Source organism: Protopterus annectens, chromosome 4.part1 (assembly GCF_019279795.1).
Source record: "Protopterus annectens isolate FY-2018-M chromosome 4.part1, PAN1.0, whole genome shotgun sequence".
Taxonomy (NCBI): Eukaryota; Metazoa; Chordata; order Ceratodontiformes; family Protopteridae; genus Protopterus; species Protopterus annectens.
Window position 1 is genome coordinate 171,043,636 of NC_056734.1, and position 27,586 is coordinate 171,071,221.

The window sequence follows — 27,586 nt, forward strand, 5'->3', positions numbered from 1 at the left end:
AGAAAAGCACATTTCTATAGAAATTAGGTCATAGATTGGAGTAAAATAGCACCCAATGAGCAAGATGTAGTTAAATATACTGAGGCTAGACTTATCCAGGAGAGCTGCAAGAAGAGGAAGAGGAAAATAAGTGGTGAGACTCTCACTAAACCTATCAAAGTTTAAAATGTCCACAAATGTTTTTTTTCTTGTTCGGGATGATGATGAAAAAAAAAACTCTGGTGTTTACCAAATTCCACTTGACTTGCAGTCTGACACCACTATGTTCGGTAACAAGGTGATGCTCAATACATATGTAGTACTGTAAAAATGAGCATATGTCATGTGTTCAGCTTTCAATGAGATTAAATAACTGAAAAAGAAGTTACACCTAGCCATTTTTTTTTTCTTGTGCTCTTCCCTAACCTATATTTTCGCATTTCTTCCTTAGGAAAGACCTTGCACCTAGTTCCTGAACTTGAATTGCTGGACTTATCTCTTAATAAGAACATTGGAAGCACCATAGAAATACTTGCTCAGGAAATGAAACATGTTCCAAAACTGAAGTCCTTAAAATTGCATAAATGTGGTATTACACAAGATGGGATTCGGCTTTTAGGTAAGCTATTGTTTCTAGCATGCAGTTTTTGAAGACTGAATTACATGTGTATTACTTGCACAGAAAAAGTTAAGTTTAGGAACAGCCAGAGCTCATCACAGTTTTTACAATTTTATACCTTCTTCCCACCAGTTTATTTTATTTTTATATTTATTTTATTTATTTATTTTAATTAGTTAATAGTTAACAGAAGCTTTCATGTGTGTTTTTGAATAACAATGACATACCAAGACCAGAAAGTGAAGATTGCAATTAGTGGTATGAAAGTACTGTTATACTAACATAATGATCTTTAAGTGTTTCATAAAACTGTAAATTCAGACACTTTAGTCAGTTTCATTTCTGAAAGTGCAAGCATTTGCCAGAGTTAGTGATGGTGATTATGGCACAGATTTTAACATTTAGGAGCCCTCTCTGTCTCTTCCAAATTGTAAGAAATGAAAGAAATTGAAACAAGTTACATGGTGACGATGAAACACTGAACAGGAAACTGAAATGAGAAGCACTAGGAGGTGTAAGTGAAACAATGCCTCTCAAGTTTCCTGACTGTCAAACAATGCCCAGATTTTGCCTCATATGTTCAGACTTTTCCTAAGGAGATTTGTGGTCTTCTGGCAAATTATTGAGGGCTCAAGTCAACAAATAATGAAAGACATTTGAGTTTCAGACTTCAAATTCTTCAAAAAAATGCATGCCAATGCAAAACCTGTTATTCTAGCAACTCTCTAAGATTATGAGAGCAACAACTGAAATCTGTCCCTTATTTTGAGCATTTGTCCCCTCATTATTTTTGGCTTTGTAAAAATTTCTTGCACTGAGAGGTTGAGAGGTATGAGTGAAACTCTTATTAGACAGCAATTAGGTAACCTAGGTAACTTTATTGATACATTTGAAAATAAAGATTTGAGGTTAGAAGATTCTAGTCTGGCTGCAGATTCTGAAATGGAGACATTAATATTCGGTGACTCCATAATTAAACAATTCCCAAGACAGTTAGCAAAATTAATCAAGAAAAAGTTATAGTTCCATCCTTATCAGATATTAAATTGGTAAAAGTTCCATACTTACGGCATAACCTAATTAATTTCAGAATTGGTTGCTAACATATAATTATACATGCAGTTGCAGCAATCTTAAATGCATACCTTTAAAACACATGCAGAATCTGGATTCAAAGCATATAAAAGTTACTTTTAGTGAAACTGTTCATTCTTTCTCATGGATTGATTACTTTCTCCCCAAAGCTCATCTCTGTAAGACATGTTTAAGGCAACTTCGAATAGTTTATAATTTTAAGATTCTAACATACTGGGATAACTGTATTTATGACTAGTGAATGTTCTTGACTGATCATTTTCATTTAAGTTATTATGGGGTTGATTTCATAGGAGGAATAACCAATATAGACCTTGAAGAACTAGATCTAAACATATTTGAAATGTTATTTTTGTAATCCAAGAAGTATTGTTAATAAGTTAAATAAAATGAAACATATTCTCAGTTTTGAGAAGTACAAAGGTGCTGTAATAGCTGAGGTTCAGAATTCCATGGATATCACATTTCCTGGATACATAAAATATGATTACCTTAAAAATCAGTCTAGATGTGTGTGGTAACACTTCTTGTACACAAAACTATTGCATCATCCTAAGTGTCATCCAACTCAGCCATGAAAATTCTACTTGATATTTTTGTAGCAAAATATATAATTTAAATACTTGTTTATCCTAGTCCAAATATAGATAATCTGACACATCATGACTTTTTATTATATTTGGATAAATGTCTGGAATATCATAATACCATTCTACTTTGTGACTTTAATTTCCAGTCAGTCAGCTGGAACAATTATAGTGCTGCTTCAGCATGCACACAGGAATTCATCAGTATAATATCTTACCACAGCTTTAATTAGGTAATCAAAGAAAAAAAGTAATGGATCTGAATTCATTAAGGTACAGTGTCGTGTACATAGTGGTACAGATGTCACTGTATTTTTCTCTGATTCAGTAAAGCACCCTTATATGGTGTTGCATGCCCATCCAACACAAAGACTTGCAGCACTGAGAAGGGCTGACCCTGCATCTGTGCTAAACGCTAATGAAGCATTCTGGGGGGAGGGGCATAGGGCATAATTAGCCACATGCCCTATCCCGAGAAACATCTCCAGGAAGGCTTCTACATGACTGAGCAATTTAAGAAAGTGCTCAGCCATGTAGATCAGCATGGCCATCCCTACCGCATCATGGTCACTGTTTTATATATATATTTAGAGATTTATAAATGCGTATACTTCTGTTTGCTAGTTAAATGCCTATGCACTTATTTTGCTATAATATATGTAGGAATGATATAATCAGTTAGATGCATGTATTTCTGTTTGCTAGCATACATATATTAAAAGGTTAAACTGTTCTCAGCTAAATGACGGCATTCGTGTGTATGTAACATTCTAGTACACCTTGAGAAAAATGCTGATAAGGATAAGCTAAATGTTCAGAGTTTAATGCAAGCTTTAAGGACTACAGATAAGGACGCAGGTGCGAGGAAGGAACCAAGTTGGAGGCAAAAACAACTTACTGAATTGTCACGTAATTCACCCTGAAACAAGAACACAAAGGAGCTTATTAACAGACTGCATGCCATCATCGAAAGACTGCTTTCACTCAGAAACATTCTCAAACAGGAAAGACTCCCTAAAAGTTTAATAAGCAGACTGTATTACATCAGAAAATACCAAAGTAATGACTTTGAGAGTTCACAAAAGACTGCTTTCATAAGAATGTATATATGTGAGATGTAATCTGATTTATTGGGAGATCTGTTAGAGCTGTTTACTGGAGAACACCTTTCATGTTGCATGAAAAGAAAAGTTTAAGACAGTAAACCCTGCAAACTGTACATTATTGTACGAGCCATCTGTTATATAGACAAGTTATTAGTTTCTGCACAAGAAAGATAATACTAATATATTGCTGAAAAGGTTCATAATCTGCAAATGTTATGCACCCTAATCAGACTTTTATTCTACAAGACACACAGCATTCAGCACAGACATCTGCACGCCTGCAATTAATTAACTAAGACTGTCATCATTCATTTTAAATAACTTTTTGGCAGCAAACATGGACAAAAGGTCATGTTAAACTGCCAAACACAAATATGTTGAAAGGGAACCACTAGTAACCAAGGCTTACTTTAAAAGTGCCATAATGACAAAATATCAAAATGGGGATGGGGTGAGAGGATACACTAGACACCAGTGGTTCATCTTTAAAGTTCTATAACAGCACCAACATTACTATGGGAACTGGGAGTTGGGGTATGCCATAGAGACCAGGGAATACTGCATAAAGGCACAGAACAGCATAACAGAGATCAGAGGAGACTCTCTAAAGTGCCATAATGGCACCGACATTATGACTGAGGTCAGGGGTGGGCAGATTCATTAGGCCACCAGGGCCTACATACGTTCCCTAATCACACGAAAATATTTAGGGGGTTGGGGGACTGACAGGAAGGTAGATAGGCTAAGGATGGATACAGGGACTTTTGTGTGTGTGTGTGTGTGTGTGTGTGTGTGTGTGTGTGTGTGTGTGTGTGTGTGTGTGTGTGTGTGTGTGTGTGTGTGTGTGTGTGTGTGTGTGTGTGTGTGTGTGTGTATGTGTATGCATGCATGTGTGTGTGTGTGTGTGTGTGTGTGTGTGTGTGTGTGTGTGTGTGTATGTGTATACAAGTATGTATGTGTTCATGTTTGTCCTCATGTGCATGTGTGTGACTCAGAATAATTGGGGAATTCCACTGCCTACATAGGCAGCAGGTTACTACCACAACTTGCAGATTAGCAATGATCTGCATGTTACTGTTGTAACTATGATTCAAGGAACATGCAAATTAGCTGATAATGAGGTCTTACCTCATCATGTCTATCATGTTTCTGAATCACAAATGGGGGTGTGACATTGAGATAACCTTTCTAATATGAGACGCATGGCTCATGTTAGGAACTTTAATGAATCCCTGTGAGGTAACAACTTGCTGTATATAGTCATATCAAATACTATGATCACTGTAAATAATATAACTGTCAGATCACCATCAGGCTCAGATCATAATTCTATTATCTTTGAAATAAGGATAATAAATTGGTTAACAATGCAAACAAAAAGTATAGTTATGAAGAAGATAATTGTAACAAAATTAGAAATGATCTAGCAAGTGCAAAGTGAGAAAACATTATTAATAACTATGATGGTTATTATGTTATTTAATGCTAGAAAATATAGCAATGGATGTTGTGCAATCAACTGCTGAAGAAAATTACATTACTTATAGTCAAAAACTTATGTAAATGGTAGAGTAGAAAGTTGCTGAAACAATATAATAAAAAGAAAAGATCCTTTCTATCAGTACAAAAATACCCTAGTACCATTAATAAAATGAAACTTAACAATGTTAATAAGGAATTCCACATTAAAATGAAATATGATAAAATCCAGTACAAAAGCAAAACTGGAAACGTACACTGAAAACATTAAAGCATGTTACAATTACATTAACTCTTACAAAAAAGTTCACAAATCTTCTATGTCAGTTATTCTTTGAGATCATATTCTAAATGACCCAAGAGTAGTCATCAATGAATTCAATAAATATTTCATCAGTATCAGCACAAATATTGTTTTAAGTAATATTATACCTGATTTTCCAGTTATTAGTATTGAAATTGGCGCTACATGTTTACAGAAAAAATACATCTGTAGGTCCAGACAAGTTAACGACAATGCTTCTCTATAATCTTATATCTAAATCTTGAGATATTACCCTAGTAATCACCCATGAACCTATAATAAGTTATTCCAAATTAACACCATCCCTACAATATGGAAACATTTTTGTGTGGAACCTGTTCATTAAAAAAATGGAATTTATCACAGGTTAGTGCCTGCAAACCTATTAGCATGACAGCCATCTTGAAGAAATTTTATGGAAGCTGTATGACAGATTTAATACAAAAATCCAGTATCAGACTTGACACATTCTATTTCTCCCAACATGGTTTTATTATTGGCATATCCACTCTTACTAATATGATGACATTTTATGACCATATTACACTTGAAACTGGCATGGGTTGAACTTGCAGTATTGTGGTTTTAGATTTAACAAATGCGTTTGACAGCTTGCCTTATGACTTTATATACAGATCCATGATAAGTGCAGGATACAACCACTATGTAATATACTGGACAATGTTATGTCTTACTGATAGAATTCAGTCAGCTACCATTAAAGATCATGTTTCAGATATGTTATTAATTTATTCAGGTGTCTCTCTGGCCCATTGTTATTTAACTTGGTAATTTTAACTTTTCATGAATGCATATCCTGTTAGGTTAGCAGATATGCTGATGATTGATATAGGTTTTACAAACATGAGCAGTAAGAAATCAGCGATTACCTGCATAATATACCCAGATGGGCATCAAATTATGTGTTACATTCTAGTACAGAAAAATGTAAGGTCATGTACTGTGTTAAAGAGTCAGTCAAAGAAAGAATGAAATTGCAATATAAAATCCTAGGGGAAGTATCTGATTTTAATGATTTGGGAGAAACTATTACCAACACTTACAAATTTTCAAATCATACTGATCTTAGTGTCAACAAAGTTAGGCAAATAGTCGGGATATTCACGAGAAGTGTAATAACTAGAGATAGTCCCACAATATTGAATCTTTACAAAGCCTAGATCAGACCCATTTTAAAATACAACAGTCCTTTCTGCATTTATTCTTCAAATCATTTAAAGTGTTTAAAATCAATACTGAGAAAATTCATTATGTATGAGGCATAACAGAATATTATGTATGAGAAATGTGGGAATCTTTACAAATCCTAGATCAGACCCATTTTCAAATACAAAAGTCCTTTCTGCATTTATTCTTCAAATCATTTAAAGTGTTTAGAATCAATACTGAGAAAATTCACCAAAAGAATATTATGTATGAGCATAACAGAATATTATGTATGAGATACTTAGGTTATGAAGACAAATGCAAGAAATTATATCTTTACAATGTGCTTTGCCACTGCTTTCAGGGTAAATTAACGTTAGGATTTAAACTCATGCATCAAGAAATTCTGAAAGATTGTTAAAGTTACATATTGATATTAATACTTAAATCTGCCAACATAATAATTAAAAAATTCAGTATAAACTGAGATAAGACCAAGCTAAGAAGATTGCTCATTACATGATACATTCCTATTTATCAGAACAAACTATCTTTATAGGTTCATAGATTAGTACTAGGCTAACTGCCCTTGTGGGCCATTTTAAGCCTAGCCAATTATCCTATGTGAGAATCAAACCCTGTACCATGTGTCTATAAGGTAAACACTTTAACCCTAATGCCAACCTCCCACCCCTAATTGTAGATCTATGAATCTGGGTTTTTTTTTATGAAAATTCCTAATAATTGTGTTGACATGTAATGCTTGATTTTTGGACATTGAATTATTTGAAGACCTTCAGGCCAAAATTCAACAATTCCCACATATGAACTAATAAACAAGTACATTGTTTTATATTAGGTAGCAGTATTTTGTGGAGGTAGTTTAAGATGCAAAGACGGTTGCACAAGCCATGTTTTCCATCAGGCCAGGCCACTTTGTTAAGCAGTACTTTTTGCTATGCTTTAATTGTTTCAGTGCCTAAGATTCAGATTTGCAGTGTTAGTTAAAATAATATTTAATAGCTTGGCTTTCAGTGTAATGATTTAGAGCAACCAATTCCCGAGTGAGATATCATCTAACTAATTATAAACGGATGTCCACACTGTTTGAGGTTCTGTAGAGTATATACATATAATTCCATAAATACAAGTAAGTGAAATAGTCTACTGTCTGTCTTGGATTCTGTAACAGTTGTACTCCCATTACAGGTATCAGACACAAATAAGAATAAATATTTGCTGAAAAGTTGCATTAATTTAATAAGTATAAGAAAATGATTTCATGAATATGAAACCAAAAGTAGAGGAGAACAAGTGGACATAAAGTATATCTTCGTTCATACTAACTTTATTGAGTGCTTTTACTTCCTCCAAGACTTATTTTCCTTAGGATTCTTCTTTGCCAAGAGAGTCCTAAGTATGAACAGGACAATTACTACGACCGAGAACAGATGCTTATTGCCAGTCACTGGCTTTTGTACAGTCTGGAGATTTCTTTCACAAATAAGACCACCCACTCAAAAGAAACAAGCCGGTAGTTTCCATAATAGCCTTTACCTTGATTTCCTTACTCATTTTATATTTTTGCCAGCACCTTTACAAATTTCCATGTATTAAGTCTTATTTATTTAGTATTTTAATTTGTCATGTTTCTGTTAATAGTAGGATGTAGTTCCAACTCAACCATTCTAAAGATTTCTTAGCCAAGTCATCTTGCTAACAGTGATACAGGGAACTTTATTCTAGTTGAAACATAGTGAACTTCTTATGGTACAGTCTTTTGGGCCAGGATCTGATAATGACCCAGCAGGAATAGATATACTTTGAGCCAGGATCTGATAACGACCCAGCACAAATAGATATACTTTGAGCCAGGATCTGATAACGACCCAGCACGAATAGATATACTTTGAGCCAGAATCTGATAATGACCCAGCAGGAATGAATATGCTGTTACTTGTCTTTGGTTTAAGGTATGAGAAAGTTAACTTTTATCAGAGTAACCATAACCAGCAGGAGCCACTAATTGTGTTGGATTCCTTTCCTCTGTTGTGAACCTCAGAGAATCTACATGTATGTAGTCTTACTCCAATAACTTGTACTCAGTTTTTGTACCAATATCACAACCATTTTATTAATTTATTAGATTGCTGTTTCAGGTTAAGCAATGCAATTTCTAGACTGTTCTGAAAACTGCCACTGTTTTTTATTGTCTCCTGTAAATATGTCCTGTATTTGCAATGACAGGTAGATATTACAGTGACATAAAATTACAAATAACAGTTAACAGGATTATTAATAAACTGGAGTATTCCCATTTAACAGTGGGAGCCATACAAATGTGATTGGTAAACATAGATCCCAACTTTTCTTTCCTCTAAAATTAAAGGCAGAGTAAAAAATAATTATGGAAATGAAAATGCCTCAACTTAGGGTCAGTTTTATAAGATATTGGTAATATTAGCTTAGAAATTCTCAAATATGTACAATGTTGAAGGTATTCCTGAAATAAGCAACCCTGGTGCATAAATTATTTAAGATGGTGAAATTGTAGTGGATTTTTCTATTACTTTTGAAGACTGAGTCTTGTCTGTTGGAATACTAAGTCCTTCTTTACACATTCAGGTTTTAGTTCAGTTCCAGTTTTAGAAGATATAGCTCCTTCTTTAATTTTGGATTTTCTTTGCGCATACACTCATCCCTCATCATATTAAGTTGTTTATATTTAATCATATTACACCTTGCATTACAGGGTGTTTTAGCCATTAGTGTTGGGTGGCTCATTTAGCATTTTATGTTAACCAATAGATCTCCGACTGAAAACTTCACTATAAAATCCAATAATGGGACCATCATCTCCCCAGACACCTATACAAAGCTATTAGGAGTAAACATTGACAATAAACTCAGATTTGATGTTCATATCAACCAAGCCATTAAGTCAGTCAACAAGAAACTTGGGACCCTATATAGAATTAAAGCCTTCCTTACCCCGAATGCCAGGGCAGCCACAGCCCGTTCACACCTTCTCTCTACCCTACTATATGCCTCTCCTGTCCTCACTCACCTTAACAAATCTGATCTGGCCAAGCTCTCATCCTGCTATAATCACATTGCCAGGTTCATTACAGGCCTACCCTACAGAACACATCACTGTACTAACCTGAAAAAGCTTGGATGGATAGAATTCCCACACCTTCTTCACCAGTCCCAACTCATAGAGGCCTTCAAAATCCTTAAACAACCTGAGAATACCCCAGCACTAAAAACTTAATGACTCCCTACTCCAATCTAAGCTGCCTTTGCTCAGCAAACAGACTCCTTGTCCAAACAACTAAATCTCTCAACCTAGGTGGTGACGTGCTATTTGCCAACACCACTGGTAAAATATGGAACTCTCTCCCAAATAACATCACGCTTGCAACTTCTTTAAGTCAATTCAAAAATAGTCTAAAACTCCACTTCAAGTCACACTGGCTATGTCCTTGCTCAAACCCAGGCTAGCTCTGTGCCATTAACTAAAACATAAACAACTAGCTAAGATGATGAGTACTTTGTATACTGTGATAAAGAAATATGTATCCTGTCTAACTCTATGTCATTATACTGCCTACCGTCCTTGCTAATATGTTATTTATGTTACATTTGTAGTAATCTCAGAAATAGTAATGGCAGTCTTGTACTTGTATGTAAATAGCCTATGTTTTTGTTAAGTTCTTTCAGCTCATTTACTGTACCTAATTATCAATGTAACTCTGTTGGAGCTTTTCTCCCCGGGCCTCCGCTGAAAAAGGACATGTATCCAGTCGGACCATCCCGGTTAACAAATGTAAAATAAAATAATAAAATAATGTGCTCTGAATCTTTTGAGTGGTGCTCTTTCTTTATAAACTTGAGTATGCTCATTGTAACCTCATCTAATTACTTTTTGTCTGATACAAAGACAACAAGTAATACAAATCTTAACTTCTCTATTGTTCCTGTTAGTCTTTTAGACCCTTCCATACACTTCCTTCTACAGACATTAAGGGCAATAACAAGCCTAAGATTCAATGATTCATTACTACTTCCTTCCCTCACTGGAATAAGCTACTAGATATTCTGTATACCTTTAGTCATATCAAGTTTATAAAAAAGAATTTAAAGGAATATACAAACCAGAGAATTCATAACTGCCACTGTCCACATGCGATCCTGTCAAAGGATGTTTAAACACACTTGGTGATATTTTTTTAAGCCCTGAAGTGCAATAAGAATGTAAAATACTTGAAATAATACATTTATATTAGAAAGTCTTATACGTAAATGATATTAGCTAGCATAAGTTAAAAATATATTTGCTCGAGACTCATAATTTTGATAAAAATTATGTACTTGTGGTGCAAATACTCTTGTTTATATAGTCTAAGGGGAATACTTATGCAAAAATAATAATCCCTTTGCTGTAGCACTTTTTCTGTTCACTTTAGGGCTGCCACCTGTCAGTCATTAGCCCCTTTGTTTTCCATCACTGGAGTGAGGCTTGACTGAGAGAAGCCATCATTCATTCAGCCATTGTGGCAGGGTTTGTGATTTGTTTTGAATGTGGCCGTAACATTCCCACTCACAGTTGGCATTGTGTAGGAGAGGGCGCATGCAGTGGGTTGACTTTAAAGGAGATCCCCTGACTTCCACAAGAAGTGTTCCCTTAAAGCAGCCCCATCCTCCCCCACTACAGAGGAGGTGGTTCCCCAGTCTCCATCATGGAAATTGCACCTACTTTATGAGCTCCTTAGTACATGCAATCTTCACCACCCTGTAGGAGAGGCAGACGGGCCACAACCTTTCATTCTTCCAGTACCATGCCTGGCTCCCCCAGTGTCAATGTCACTAATTCAGTCCTGTTCATCTGGGTCACAACCAGAGTTTCATCATTTTAAGCCACAACTAGGCTTTGCAGCAGAACTTTTGGTGTAGTTGAACTAGAATGACTTCTCAAAAGTTGGTGGATTACATACAAGGTTCTTTTAACTGCTGGTGTATTAACCCCCTACTTTCAGCTGGTGAATAAACCATTAATTAAAACAGTCCCATTTTTAGTCATTACTGAATTAATAATGAAGAAGTAAAATAACTAAGAAAATCATCAACGATATCTGCGATACACTTTCATGAAGCTTAAATAAACTCCAAAACAAGGTATAAGTATATGCCCATAGCAGTCAGCAGGCAGCACAAATAGCAGCCACCTTAATGCAGGCAACTACATTTTTACTTAAGTAGAATATTGATCATGCTATAACTGAGCTGTGTGTTTCTGCAAATCATCTAAATGTAAAACTGTATCATCTATTCTGTAAATATATCCTTTCCCTATCATCAAGGGAGTCTTCTCATGATCTAAACTAAAGCATGAAGATTTATGATCATACAAAAACTGGCTTCTGTTAATCCACTAGTTTCATCCCTGCATTTTTTACCAAAAATAAAATCTATTTATATACTTTGTGTGTGTTTCTTTCTTCTCAAAAAGTGTTTCTTATTTGCTAATCCTGCTTGTACATTATGTGTTTGATAAATGGAGATAATAATATTACCTAGTCTGCTGTTTAAGTGATTTTAATGTTTTACTTCCCCTTTGTCTCTGCCTTTTCTATCAACCTTTTGTACCTCCTGAATGCCTCTGTGAATACTGTATACACAACCCAACCCTATTCCCATTATTGTTTCTGTGTGTCCACATCTATGAATAAGTACTTTTAGAGATCCCTGAAGTAGATAGCTCCAGAGCTGGATCCAGCACTAGGTGACCTAGGCAGCTGTCTAGGGACCCGGTGCTGGCTGGGGGCCCATAAATGCTCTTATTCTGGATTTAAAACATAAAAAAATACTCTCTCCTTTTCATGCATGCACAATAGATACAATTAAACAAATGCTGCAAAATGTAAGCAATTCATGTGATTTGAATGTCAGCACATATGTCTGGATGTCCACCCTAGAGAGATTTGATAGAACAGATGAGCAGCAATAGATTTTATCCCTACATGAGGTGCTTTTACTTACTGCAGGAACATGTGCCAGAATGTGAATCAAGTCAGTGTTTTCATTGATGTGTGTGTGTGTATGTGTGTGTGTGCAATGCCCCATTTAGGAAGCATTGTCTGGTTAAGTAATTTGGTCAGTGTCAAACCTTAAACCTTCACTATGGTAGGCAAGAGACGTAATACTCCACACCAACTGCCAGGCAGCCTCTAACATTTTTTTTTTGTGAATCATTTAGGATTGCAGTCCATCAGTGTCAGTCATAGAATTATACAGTTTTGTAGTCTGGGCTATAGCAGTTTGTGTAGCATTTAGGTCAGATGACTAAGGCTCTATCAGCTGCTTCCTGTAGTACATGGTTTGATTCCCTCAGCCTTCATTTGTCTTCTATGGGACTCTGCCACATTACTTCACCAGACAGTACTTCTGAGCTGGTCCTGTGGAAAGATGCTTGTATCCCTTGGGTTGTCACAGGCTGTTAGGAAATCTGTTACATGTCTGTCTTTTGAATTTGTTTATCCTTAACTTAGATGCTAATCAGTGCTTCAGTACATGCTATTTGAGTGTTTATCCTGGCACTTCTCTTGTAATTTAATGTGTTGCCAGATGCAGTTTAATTAAATGTGAGTTTCAAGGGAAGAGAAACTTACTTTTATTCATGTTAAGACTGTTTCAATGTGAGAGTGTTTTGTTTTATTTAGAAAGCAGCTGCCAGTGTTTTTCTGTAAAATTTGAAGTACAGTCTCCTCTACAAGCTCACATTATAAAGATTTTAGCATTTAGTGAAAAATTATTACTCTGGCAGTTAGCGCAGTGGACTAAAGCTCCAACTTATTAGTTAGCTGTTTCTTATGGCAAGGGTACAAGGTTTGAATCTTTGCACCTTCATTTAGTTACTGAATGACATTGAGCAAATCACTTAGCCAAACAGTGCTTTGGAGCAATTTCGAATTTGGACTAGGTTCCTTAATGATTTCCAAAACTGCATGCCTAGTAACTATGAACTTATTATCTTTGTTTGTCATCAATTCCATACTGAATAGCTGAACTAGTTCAGGAAATATTATGGAAATATCACCAGCACACCATTTTTTTAGTATATCAAGACAAGGAAATCTTCAAGGGAAGCAGGCACTGCATTTGTAGATGAAGCACCAAAACGCAAAGTTGTTTGCCAGCAGCAACCTCTGCATTAGTAATAGTTCTCTTCAATATGGAATTATTCAGATAACTTTTACTTCTAAAGAGACTGTGGGCAGGATTCACGAAGCCTCCGTGTAAGAGTTATAACTCATACACGGAGGCTGCAGTTAAACGGAGTGATGTCAGCATGCTCTGCATATTCATGAGAGCATGCTGAATCACACTTAAGGCCAACACAGTCCGTGTAAGACAGTAGGGGGCATGTCCGTAGGCCGAGCCCTGTAAGCGGACACGCCCCCAGAAGAGGAAAAGTTCCCAAAGTAAACACCCACGACAGAGTCCACGGAAATGTGAATAAACAGAACACAACACATGCCCCCACAGACTATGAACAGAAAACATATAAATAAACATGTTATATATTTTTTTTAAATTATAAAAATGTTTAACCGTGAGTGCGCTTTATGCTGGCGTGCCGTAAGCGCAGCTACAGTTAGCAGTCAGTGGGAAAGCATATAAGAACTAAATATGCAAAATAAGCCAGGAAACAATAGCGTAGCGGAAGAGATGTTGGCTGAAGAGCAGGCATTCATGGTTCGCGCCCCCACAACACCAATTTTTTTATTTTTAGCAAAATAAGCAGGAAACAAGTCCCTGACAAATATGTACACATAAAACCGCATTTTATGTAAAATGTAATGAAATAGCCCATTTATATTGAAGAAATGTGAGGTAACAAAAGAATAAAAAATGCCAGATGTGCCCATAGCTGAGCTACAGTTTAACAGAGTGAGTGCATCTGCCCGTAGATGAGCAGTGGTTTAACTGGTGCAAAATGAGTGCCCGTAGCTGAGCAGTGGTTTAACACACTAAATCTATGTGCCCCTAACTGAGCTGAGCGTAATATGCGTGTCAATAGCCAAATGAGGCTTAAAGCAGTGTACCCCGTTTGCGCAAACAAGCTAACCGACGGGCAACGTTGAGCAAGCCGTATCAAAACTGCCTTTACACAGACACACCCCTCAGCATGTCTAGACAGTCATGAAAAATAAAAAGCAGTGGCCAGGTTCGAACCCAGGATACTATACACCATAGTCAAGGTACTGAACCACTAAGCCATGACAGCAGTACCTATAAATGCAATAATAGCTAATATATAGGAATGAATACAAACTGGAGCATGACAATGCAGATTTACTGAAGTTGATACAATTCCAAAATGGCCAATCACAGATATGTGCAGGAAAACGGACTATATAAGCCCCATAGGCGGGAATACACAGCATAAACGATTGTAGAACTGACCTGCAGGCAGAATGACAGGAGTAGGAGAGGGTAGTTGCTTTCGAGCACAGAGGTGGGGCGTTGAGGAGTCCAGGTACATGGTCTGGCTCCTAGTCCATAATCATGAGGCCCAACTCATGCAGGGCCAGGTCCTCTGGGGAGCATACAGGGCCGAGGCGTGGGACCGGTTGGCTCATGATCTCACCAGTGCCACAGGGATTCCAAGGACTGGTGAGCAGGTCCGTCACCACCATGCGGACCTGAAGAGATGCAAGCAGGACCAACTGAACCTTTGGATCCAGGAGGCCCGGCAAACACCCAACGTCCCACTACTGAGTAAGTTACATTTAATTATGTATGTAAGAAATTAAACTAGCTGATATTATGGAGATGTGTATTCCAATATTACTTCATTTATATTACAGCTGCAGGTGTCCGTTCTGCGAACCGCAGAGCCTATGGCGATAGGCTGGTGCGGTTGCGCCACCAGGCAGGTTAGTAATCCACTACCAGTAACTGTAAAGAAATATAAAAGTATGACAGTCAGCAAAAGAGTGCAGTGTAGTCAGTAAGGAATAAAATGTGCAAGTAACAGTGTGAAAGTGTCTGCAAGTATTGCTTGATTACAAAAGTGTGTTTCAGCCTTTAAGTTAAACCGAAAAATGAAACTGTCTGACATATATTCTGAAATAAAAATGCCCTACCTGTAAGAAAATAGTACACAACCTGCAGCAGGCTGAAAAGTATAGCTGCAGAAGATGATGAAATCACATGTGTGAAATATATCCCTGTTGAAATACTGAAACATGACAGAAGTGAGACTGCTGGAAAGGATTGCAATAACTACAGGTAAAACATGTCAATAAAGCCTAGAAGTAAGTACCATCCTGAATAGTAAAATGAAAGCAAGTGAGAGAGTGTGAGAAAGTGTCATGAATCCAGCAATACAGTAGTAATAACCCCTGAATAAAGTATACTGCAGTCAAGACAGAATTAAATGCATGTGAGAATCAAAACCAAACATCGAAATCTGTTCAAAGTGTTGCTGCATCTGGAATGTGTATCCCAAAATCTGGATATGTTGCTCTCAGTCTGCAATATGCAGATAGGATGATTGTCTGATATACCAAACATCCACACTTGTCTACAGCTATATAAAGCAAATGTAGCAGGATGATGTAGCTGAACAAAGCTAGATATGAATGTGTATGAAGAACAATAAAATGTATATTGATGTTGCAGTAACAGTCCTATCACCAAGTTGAAATAGTTATCATATAGGAAACTGTAGTTAGAACAGTAGTGTGTATATAACTGTAGCTATTAGAAATGTACAGCATATGTATTGGTATTCGAAGGTGTTAATATTATTTTCTTTACCCCACCCTATAACCACATATAACCCATTCCACGTGAAAATGGTATGTGCAATCACAATTAACACCCCTGGATGTTTGTCCTGTTGGGTCATATATATTTGCATGTCCGTTGATGCATCTGCCCTGTTCATACATCGAAACCTGATGGCCTGTTGCCATCAATTAACCCTGCATGTTGTTGGACTGTGTATTTCTGGTCAAATTATGCATGTGTTATGCATGCTGTTCAATGGTGTGAATATCTGGGTGTTTGGTTAATGGGAATACTAACGCATGCTGTTACAACTAATTGTGAATGGTATTATATGTCACTAACCCAAACTGTCATGACATAATGCAAAACATAGGACGACAGGGAAGGCGGGTTCCAGCGGACCCACCTCTCCCACCTCAGCTGGCGAGTGCACCTGGCACTAGTGCCGAGTCCGGACCCTCCTCCAGTGGCCCTGTGCCACCTGCGGGTGGAAGCGCTGCAGGGGATGGGGCTCGCCCCCCCCCTGCAAGTGTGGCCAGAGGAGAACCACCACTCACCCTCCATAGCGTCCGGACTGTGGTGCGTAGGGAGATTCGGGACTCTGTTCTCGAGCCCCTACGCCAGCTTGAGGCACGGGTGGCGCAACTAACGGGCATGCCTGTTGCCTGGCCTACACAGCCCCCAGCACAGCCCCGTCCTGGGCAGTGAAGGAACAGTGGCAACTGCCTATGGGTGGGGATATCAGTTCCACTGTTGCCATCTGTGGGCTCATGGGCTCTGGATATCCAAACCTCCATCCCCGTCAATTGTGTAACCCCCCCACATGTGTCATACACCGCCCCTGTATGCGTCTTGTTTGTTTTGTCTGTTTACCTACCCAACCTACCTCCCCAGCTGTACCGACTTCCTTCACCTGACATACCACTCTCACCTGATAAAAAAAAAAAAAAAGGACACTCTGTACCCACAAACAAATTACGCCCCATACATAGCTGCCTTTTCCGCACACATGTCTGCTGGACATGGAATCTATCAATTACAATTGGCTGTACAACAAGTATTATTGTTGTCCTGACACCTCTCTCAGGGGTGGAAGGTTTCAAATGTCACACCAAATTACATACATATGCACAGCTGTTGCTGATGAAGAAATGGGCAGCTATGGGCCTTACCTACATCCCTCCTGCAAATCCCAAGCTTGTTTCCCTACTGTCTTACCCTCTTTGTGACCCCTTTTTCACCACTTTCCTGTCTCCCCATTTTCTTTTCTTTCAAAGAAAATAGCGCAGGTGTGTGCCAGAGTAAGCACCGTTAAGCGGTTGTAAGCGGGAGTGCGCTTTGGCGTGAGCTAACCGCCAGTGCGCATGCGTGAGCTCCGCGCAAACCAGCGCTAACCCGGTTACAACTGCTTAAAAGTGCCTTAGTCACTTTGATTGACAGGTCCTGTACTCAGTTCAAAAGCAAAATAAAATCCCACTGTCAGTCCCAAACCCAGGACCTTGGAAACACTAGTCTGTATGACCTACCACTAAGCCATGACTCTTATACAAGAACATTGTGCTAAAATAAATATAACATGTAATAGTAGGGATGAATGTAAAGGGAATATAGGATGTGTAGTACACAAAGCATGTCATTTAGAATTACTGTCAAAACTACTGGATTTCCATAATAGTAGTGTGTGAACAGAAACAGCCATGCTAGTTGGTAGCTTGTAGATAATAATGTCAGTTAAAGTACATATATAAATGTATGTATATGTACATATATATATATATATATATATATATATATATATATATATATAAATATATATCTATATATAGTTGTAGGAGTCATTGTGCATACACACTTGCTACAGGGAACATGAGAGAGGAATGGAGAAATGTGAATATACAACACAGCCTGAATCATGAGAGAGATACTAACCTTTACACTCACAGAACACTGTCCACAGCATACCAGCATGGTCCCTGCCCTCACAACCTGAAAGGGCAATGCCTATCTCACATACCCTTTTATAGCACTGACCTGAAATCACAGTGAGAACTGCAATCAGTACACAACTGGCTGTATGCAATTAGCAAATGCTGGCTTACAATTGGTGCAGAGGCCATCACATGGACCTATGCAGATACCTACAAAAGCATCCAGTGCTAACACTCCACACATGCAATACATTCATTGCACTGTCTGGAAGCAAACAGAGGGAGAGCGAGAAGTGAGAGAGAGAGAGAGAGAGAGAGAGAGAGAGAGAGAGAAAAAAAAAATTATACACTGTGACTCTGTCACCCGAAGCTGTCAGCAGTGACAGTAGCAGCAGCAAGCAGAAGCAGTGGTAACGCAACCAGCTGCGACAAACACAGGTAATGCAAAGTAGCAGGTTAATAGTGTGCATACTGTGAACCCTCCAAATGTGTCATAGGTCTGTATCCATAGGTATGTCCATGTGATATGTTGTGTGTACGTAGTTCCACCAAAAGGGGATGACCATACATTACATGTCAATCAGTCTTAGGCCATGATCCTGGCAGCAGTTGTCTGTGCGTTGCCCCAGCAATGGCTGTAGTGACTGCTTTGAAAGGTCAGCCAGGTTCAAAAGGCAGGATCAGCCCATCACAAAGGCACACTGGCTGGGAACAAGTGTCTGCAGGTACCCGATATCACTGCATATGCATCCCATACTGCATAATTCCATAGCTTAGCAGACCAGGCCGGTTATGCATGTGATGTGGTAGTTCCCAGGGTCAGTCGAGGTGCCCCCTTAGTGGTGTGGGACCACTGTTGCTGTATGCCACTGTCCAGGTACATATCCTGTAGTACAGCCAAGATAAAGTATCAGTGTTATATGCGGTTGTATGTCCTCTCGGAGTGCAGGTAGCACACATCCAGGGATACCATGAGTTCACAGTGATGCTGTGTGTTCTTCTCTGCTGAGGGCGGCCCTCACCTGGACATGTGAGATGATAGGGAGGTTACATCCAGCTGTGATAAATATTTCAACTGGTGGGGGAGAAGGAGGGGGGATACGTGCACCGAACATGTCTGCAAGATTGTTGCCAATATCCGTGTGTTTGGTGAATGTTAAGTAGGTGTGTATTAACACAGAGCATATCTGAGGCATGTGGTCCATATGTGTAACATAACTGAAGAAGGCCTTGTGGTCATCCATAGTGTTTGTGTCCATTTCCCTCCCAGAGTAGGCCGTGGCCATTGTTATGATGGACCATAGCGTAGTACCAGTGCTGACCACAGATGCCTTCCCTTAATGTGAATGTGCTCTGTCCTGCAGTAGCCTCCTGCTATTGTTATACAATCTGCCTCTGTCTGGGGTCCACCGGACAGGATGCCTAACCTTTGTGCATAGGGTCTGGGTTAGAAATGTGTGTGCAAGTTCCATGCAATCTGTGGCATGTCCGTGGTAAGCATTTGCAAAGGGGTCAGCAGTGTGGCTTGTGGCTTCCACTGGCCCAGTGTGCTGCATGGATACCATCTCAGTCCCAGCAAGTGAATTACTGTCTAATCACATACATATCAAAATAGTCTACTGTGCTGGTGGTGGTGGTGGGATATGTATATCCAGGCCGAGTATCTTCTGTCCACATCACAGTAGTGGATGGTGTCCCACATACAGTACCTTGGGATGAACCCCCAGAGTGAGGTTGTGCATTGCACCTGTCAGTGTGTGCTGACCAATGGGGCATGCTACTATGTTGTGTGGAATGTGGCAGGTATTGTTGCACAGGTGTTGACTGAGCACTGATATCTGGCCATGTACCTGTGTATCCACCACGACACACACACATGCAACATATGGGAGTAGTAGTATATCACTACACATGAGTATCATGTATAGTATGTGTGCCATATATTGCTGACATGGTCTGCTGATATCCTGTTTGTGTTCTCTTCCAGGGAGATGGCGCGTCAGCGTAACCCTGCCGACTCTGTGGCGGAAGGCGAGGAGATCCACCAGAGCCTGGTTCGGGAGTATGACATCCTGTTTTCCCGCACCAGTCAGAATCAGCAGGAGAGGGCTGCACTGTGGCAAGACCTTGTCCGTAGGGTAAATGATATTGGCACGCATAACAGGACATATGAGCAGGTACGACATCACTGCAGTGATTTAATCCGAAGTGTCCGCCAGCGTGCATCAGATATCCACAGGCAACAGGTCGCCACAGGAGGTGGGGTGGCCACACATCCCCCCCTCACCAGACTGGAGGGGCTACTCCTAAGTGTTGTGGCTCCAGCCCCGGAACACCAACAGTAGTACACCTGCATTATGATGGAGGCTGGTTCCACACAGCAGCACGACATGGAGCATGCAGGTAATATGCCATATGTACACTTGACTGTTCTGTACACTGTATCATATGCAATATCAATGGCACAGTTGTGCCCACTGACATTAATCTCATCATTTCTGCAGGTCCCTCTGGGGTTACAGCAAGGCAGGCCATCCATGCTGGTGAGTGTGTTTAACATAACCTATAACAGTCCTGATAATGCTAGTAACAGTAGTGTAACTCAGTAGTGCTCTGTGTGTATACTGCGGGGTGTGCATGTGTGCAGGTGTGCCTGTGCCCATGTGTGCATGTGTGCATGTGTGCATGTGTGCAGGTGTGCCTGTGTCCACGTGTGCATGTGTGCATGTGTGCCTGTGTCCACGTGTGCATGTGTGCATGTGTGCATGTGTGCCTGTGTCCACGTGTGCATGTGTGCATGTGTGCATGTGTACACATGACCACATGTGCATGTGTGCATGTGTGCATGTGCCCATGTGTGCATGTGACCACGTGTGCATGTGTGCATGTGTCCATGTGTGCATGTGTCCATGTGTGCATGTGTCCACGTGTGCATGTGTCCACGTGTGCATGTCTGCATGTGTGCATGTGTGCATGTGTGCCTGTGTGCATGTGTGCATGTGTGCCTGTGTGCCTGTGTGCATGTGTCCACGTGTGCATGTCTGCATGTGTGCCTGTGTCCATGTGTGCATGTGTGCCTGTGTCCACGTGTGCATGTGTGCATGTGTCCATGTGTGCATGTGTGCATGTGTGTAGAAGTGCATCACTGGTAACAATGTCTGGAGACTGTAAACTGTGTTTCCTGTCTTCCTCCCACAGGTTCTGGGGCTGCTCTGGTGACCTGCAGCAGGGAACCTGAATCCTGTGCCACGGCTACTGGTAATGATGATATTTGTGTAATGGTACAGGAAGGTGTGTCAGGGTCTGCCATTGGTCAGCCAATTGACAGTACACAGCTGTCAACCCCATCATTGCGCACAGTCATCCTGCCAGTACATCCTTTGTCACCATTGTCCCTAGGTGATGGACAGGATACAGTGGGCATAGACCAGGGTAATGTGGTACCTGTGGCACATGCGTCCCACACAGCAGCCATGGGCAGGGTCCTCCGATGGTACCACACAGACAGTTGCCCATGGGTTCTCGTGGGAGCATCCATGGGCGTACTGCCTCTGGCCGATGTGCCCAAAGAGGTCTGTCAACCTCAGCTATGTTTCAGACTGTCATGCAGGCACAGTCACGTATGGAAAGGTACACCAGACAGGGTCTGAGGGAGCTGAGAGCATGTCGCACAGCCATGACAGACAGTATGCGTGACATTGCGGATGCTATCCGTAACTTCACCGATGTCATAGACAGACGTTTTGGGGACATATTACAGAAGTTCCACAACCAGATGTCCATGAGCCAGGGCAATGGTGGGCGTTTGCGGCATCGACATGGCTGTATGCCGGCAGCAGCAGCAGCTGGCAGTCGGCGCGGACGACAACAGGCTCGTGCATGCCCCCATAGTGCCAGCAGCAGCCCCAGCAATGCTGGGTCTGTGCTGTCATCGGAACGCCCCAGGAGACCACGTGCACGTGGCTCTGGACAGTCCCAACAGGGACTTGTGTCCAGTCAACACACTCCCGCTTCTGATGACAGTACCCAGTCTGGCTTAATACTGGATACAGTCCGTAGCACCCCTGCCAGGCACAGGTACCGTGTCCGTGCACACAGACACTGATCTGTATGGCCTGCCAGGTGCAGTCTGTGGCTGTCCACAAACCCCTGTATATGGCAGCCATGAGGTGGAACTGTGTGCGTGCATACACACATGCGAAATGTTAACACCTAGGGCGACCACATACACGCACACACTGCACCAACACTGCCCCACCCTGTACTGCTGCCCCTCACCAACACACATACACACACATGTCAATTGGTGGTATCAGTGGCTGACTCAGGCATACCTAATCCACACCCTGTGCATATGATGACACTGTGTCACCTCCCGCAATCTCCAACATCATTGCGGGAACAGGTAAACACGTTGCTGATGCACAGGATGACTACATATAAGTGTATTAGTAGTATCATGTTGATAACAGTGCAGTGTGCTGCTATGACTGTGTGTTTATCCCAGCATGCCTGCTGCAGTAACTGTATGAATGTCCTGAATTGTTATCTGCACCCATAGTACATACCAAAGTATAACAGCTGCACATAATTGCATGCCGGTGGTAAGATTGTCAACAGATAGCCGCATACATGGGTAGCACAGGGGGAAAGCTAACGCAAGTAGTGATATGCAATGGTGGACATGTACAGTAATGGTGTCAAGTTGCCCACAACGACTATGCCATGTGGATGTTCGCGCATGTAGATATGTGTGCAGTACCAATGTAATCCAAATCACAAATAACTATGACATAATATCAGTTCTACCATGGGCATCTGCACTGTGTATTCCTGGGTACATGTTGATAGTGCCTACATATTTGCATTGTTACTTACTGTTATTGTTACCCCTTCTTTGTTGTACAATGCACTACTTCCAGCCCTGTTTACTGTAGCTTTGTTTGCATGCATGTTTGCTTGGGGTTCCCTGGAACACTGCTTACACCTGCAATGCAGAGTTACAGTGCTTCTGTAGACTTCTAGTGACATCTGCATAGCGTACGATACGTATGTCAACTTTACACATGACAGAACGTCACTGTCTGTCCTGTACGCATGTACGTTGCCTGTGACACATTGCACACGTCTTACCTGGCATTTACCCACGTGTGCAGTCATATATGTCAGTGCTATGAAACAGTAGCGGTACACCCACACATACACACCTTCAGTATGTTGTTCCCCATTGGCCCTATGTGTTGGTACTCACCATGGCAATCACACTACTAGGGTAGCACGTGCAAAGGTAACCTGTGAATCGCCTCTATGGTCCAGTTGTGGTTTATGTGAGTCATGTGTCAATGTCACAGCTGCCACATGTATGCAGTCAGCCATCACCCTTGGCCAGGAACGTACAACAAATGTGTGGGATGCCACCACACAGCCAATCTGGGGACTGGGCTCTCTGAACCCAGTAATGCCATACCCTGTCAGGTGGCATGTCATATATACTACATCCTGGACAAACGTCAACCCCGATCCCTGCTGCTACTATTGATAATACCCCTGAAGATGTTCCTGATAGTTTTGACCAGTTCTTTACTGAGACATTTCAGGCCCTAGCTAGCCATCTACCTCCTAGCTCCCCTGGTCCTGAAAGTAGCACCCCTAGAAACCTACTTGCGTTCAGCTGCCAACCAGTCGCCACTTCACTTCTCCATACTTTGATTGAAACAGTGAAACCCACTACACTTTCTGCTGATCAACTCCCTGCCGAGTACCTATCAAAATCAGATGATGCTATTGCTTACCCGTCTCAAAGGTAATCAAATGAACCATGGTAGAATCTAAATTTCCCACCATCTGGAAAATGTCATATGTAATCCCACTTCACAAAGGAGGCAGCTCTACTGAATTCTCCAATTATAGGCCAATAGCTATACTCTCTCCACTTGCAAAGATTATGGAAACTTTCGTCATAGACAATTCATGCACCACCTAATCCAAAATCGCATTATGGCAGACACTCAGCATGGCTTACGTCCTCATCACAGCACTACTTCAGGCCTCCTAGCCTTTACTAACACCATAAACCATACTTGCAACACTAATTATATATCCTCAGCCCTCTTTTTGGATCTTTCCAAGGCATACGATATGGTTGATCACCAACTTGTACTCCACACCCTGCAAACACTGTCTAGATACTGGAGCCTTCCAATGGTTTCAATCCTACCTGCATGGTCGACAGCAGGCTGGCCTCTGGCAGAACAAACTCTCTAACCTTCTACCTAACACTCTCAGAGTACCACAAGGCTCTATACTAGGGCTGTTGCTGTTCTCCATCTTCATTAATGACCTTTATACTGTCATCCCAAAAGTCAGCTGTATCCAATATGCTGAAGACTCAACTCTGATCTGCTCAGCCACATCTCCAGTAGAGTTATGGTCAGCTACCCAGACCACCTTTAATACAATAGAAAACTGGCTTTCTGAACATCGTCTGATCCTAAATCCCAAATAAACTAAACTGCTGTTATTTCACCAACACGTAGGTCTACCGCTTTCACCGTTACCATAACATCAACTGATGGCACAATAATCTCCCCTGACCCATCTACTAAACTATTAGGTGTCACCATAGACAATAATCTCAAATGTGACCTACATGTTAACCAAATTATCAAAGCCATCAATAGAAAACTAGGGTCACTTTACAGAATTAAAGCCTTCCTAGCCCCTCCAGCTAAAGGTGCCATAGCTCGCTCACACCTTGTTTCAACCCTTCTGTATGCATCCCCTCTACTCCCGAATATGAACAAGACTGTCCTTAACAAACACTCAATTTGCTACAACCACATTGCCAGGTTTGCCACTGGGCTGCCTTTTAGGACACATCATTGCATCAATCTAAATCAGCTTGGTTGGCTTGCAATACCCAGCCTAATACAGTATAACCAACTGATTATGGCCTATAAAATCCTCTATAATCCAGACAATACTCCTGCACTTCAAATATTATCACCCCCTATAACAATCCTAGACCGCTTCGATCCTCTAACAAACTACTAATTCAGACTAGCAAGTTTAATAACACAGCCGGTGATTCTCTCTTTGCAAACCCTGTAAGTAGATCCTGGAATTCACTTCCAGCTGATATTACCCTACTGTCCACCTTAGGTAAATTTAACACTAGACTCAAACAACATTTGTCACTTAACTGACTATGTCAATGTATCAAGCCTGGCTAACTCGAATGTGTAAAATCTGTGAACCACTTTACTGTGTAATTTAATTTAATCCTGACTTGTGCTCAGGACTAACATTAACCTGTGGAACATGTTTAACTTGCTTACTTATGTAATCTCTGTAAATAATCTGTTTGTAATATGTAATTCTGGAATTATGTAATGCTGTATCTGCTACCCTCATAGCTTGTCTCCACGGGCCTCCCCTGGAAATGGACATGCATCCAGTCGGACTATCCCGGTCAACAAATGTAGGATAAATAAATAAATAAATAAAATATATTACAGTGACTACAATACAAGTCAGACATTGACACGCACTGACAGCATGCTGAACACACTGGGGCATACGTGGGGACTCAGAATAGCAGCCTGCCTGGGCATCACACACCTCCGCAGCTGGCACACAGGCATATGTTCCGTCGGAACAGAGCACATGCCACACATGGCACGCACATCCCCTGTGCCATACACTCACAGCCTGTAGGGCTACACAATACACCTGCTACAGACGTGTCAGGTACCTGTCTTGTGTGCTGCACTGGGGTCCTGCTCAACAGGCTGTATCTGGTGAAGGTCACAGTGATATGCCTCAGGGGCACTATGGCCCACCACAGAACACATGCATACAGGTCAGTCAGAGGCATGGACACATATGACTCACTGATTGACCATGCCAGTATGGCTGCCTGAGACATACCTCCCTGGACTACATGATAGGGAACATAGAATGGATCTCTCAGCATGTGGCACAGGCCAGTATGAGCCTGATGTTGGTTGCCAACATACCCTCACCAGGTATTCTACCACTATATGTGGGAAGGGTGTTGTATGTCTACATTATGCTCAGTCTCCACTGTCATTCATAGGGTATCCACTGGCTGTCAACGTGTGCTTACATGCTAGGGAAGCCACAATGATGTGCAAGGGTCATCTTGCACGTGACACCCATGGCCCGATGTATAATGGCAAAGCTCCTTGGTACACACATACTGCCTTATGCTGCAGGACATGGTTTACATAGCCACCTCCGTGGGTATCACACAGGTTAGGACACTAACAGTGCTGCTACACAACAACAGCAGTGTACACCGGAAGATGCATGCACCAGACACTGCCCTCAGCACGGTGAACTGCAATGTCTGTGCAGTATCAGATTCATGATTCATGGCTCACAGGTGTTACCCATCACTGACATGTTATGCCCCATATCATGCCTGTCGTCCCCTACACATGTAACACACATGGATAGGGGGGTGGTATCCCAAGATACCACAGATACACACACCTCCAGGTTGTTGGCACAGCACAAACCATCAGGGCCTACTCATGTGCAGCTAACAGTGTGTCAGACTGCCATCTGGTTCATAGCCTGGCACACACAACCCTCCCATACACAGGAAGACCACCTATCCTCCATAACAACACTGGCAATATGACAGTCTCAAGAACTGTGTTTATATGGCTGGACTGCATCCAGCCAAACATTGTGTGTGAGCATTACTGTAGCTACAACACACTAGTTGAAGGGTTCACAGCATGTGGTCACTGAATTGCAGTGGAATGACATGTTACCACTACCACAACAGGTGGGAACATGCAGCACCTGTACATCGACTACATGTACACTATATGGCCCAGACCAGATGTGTATCCCCAGCTGTAGGTATTTCACCATAGACACCCACACTGTATAGAGACATACCACGTGTGGACCCTGCACAGTAAGACACAGTCATATTGGTATACATTGCACATACCATTTATCCACTCGAGGCATGTGTCAGACATGGTAACTACTGCAGGTCACAGGTATTTATGTGTATGTGTCACACACATACATCATGTGTGCAATGCCATTGCTGGTTTAGGCAATGGCATGCATTGTTATGTACAAAGACCCACACAAGGTCATACTGTGTGACACAACCACACGTGGCAGTTGTGGGTTACCAAAACATACCTATCTGTACTCTGACAATGGTAATAGACACAGTAGCAGAGCGCACTATTGGCATTACTAGCCAACTAGCCCTGTTTGGCTGTGCTGATAGTGTGGTGACATTCCCTGTGTTTACTGGGGGAGTATGCAGCATCTGGTGTATTGTTGTATTTGCCAAAAGGATCTGTTCTCTCACACTTGCATTTACACACACCCTACTACCCCCACACACACGCACACTTGCAGGATTCATTCCTCTACCTAACTAAGTCATGACACGTGAGAGAGACGCATTAGCAAAGCGCACTATTCGGTTTACTAGATAGTTCCTCTTCTCTGGCTGTACTTAT

General features: G+C 41.0%; 1 protein-coding gene across 1 annotated transcript in view; it reads left to right on the top strand.

Moving 5' to 3' along the window:
* LRRC31 (leucine rich repeat containing 31) overlaps window positions 1-27,586 on the top strand; it is a 500,475-nt gene that overhangs the window by 265,269 nt on the left and 207,620 nt on the right. Inside the window, exon 6 of the mRNA XM_044070078.1 lies at window positions 431-598. Within this exon, the coding sequence (XP_043926013.1) occupies window positions 431-598 (168 nt within the window). The remainder of the gene's footprint in view (window positions 1-430; window positions 599-27,586) is intronic.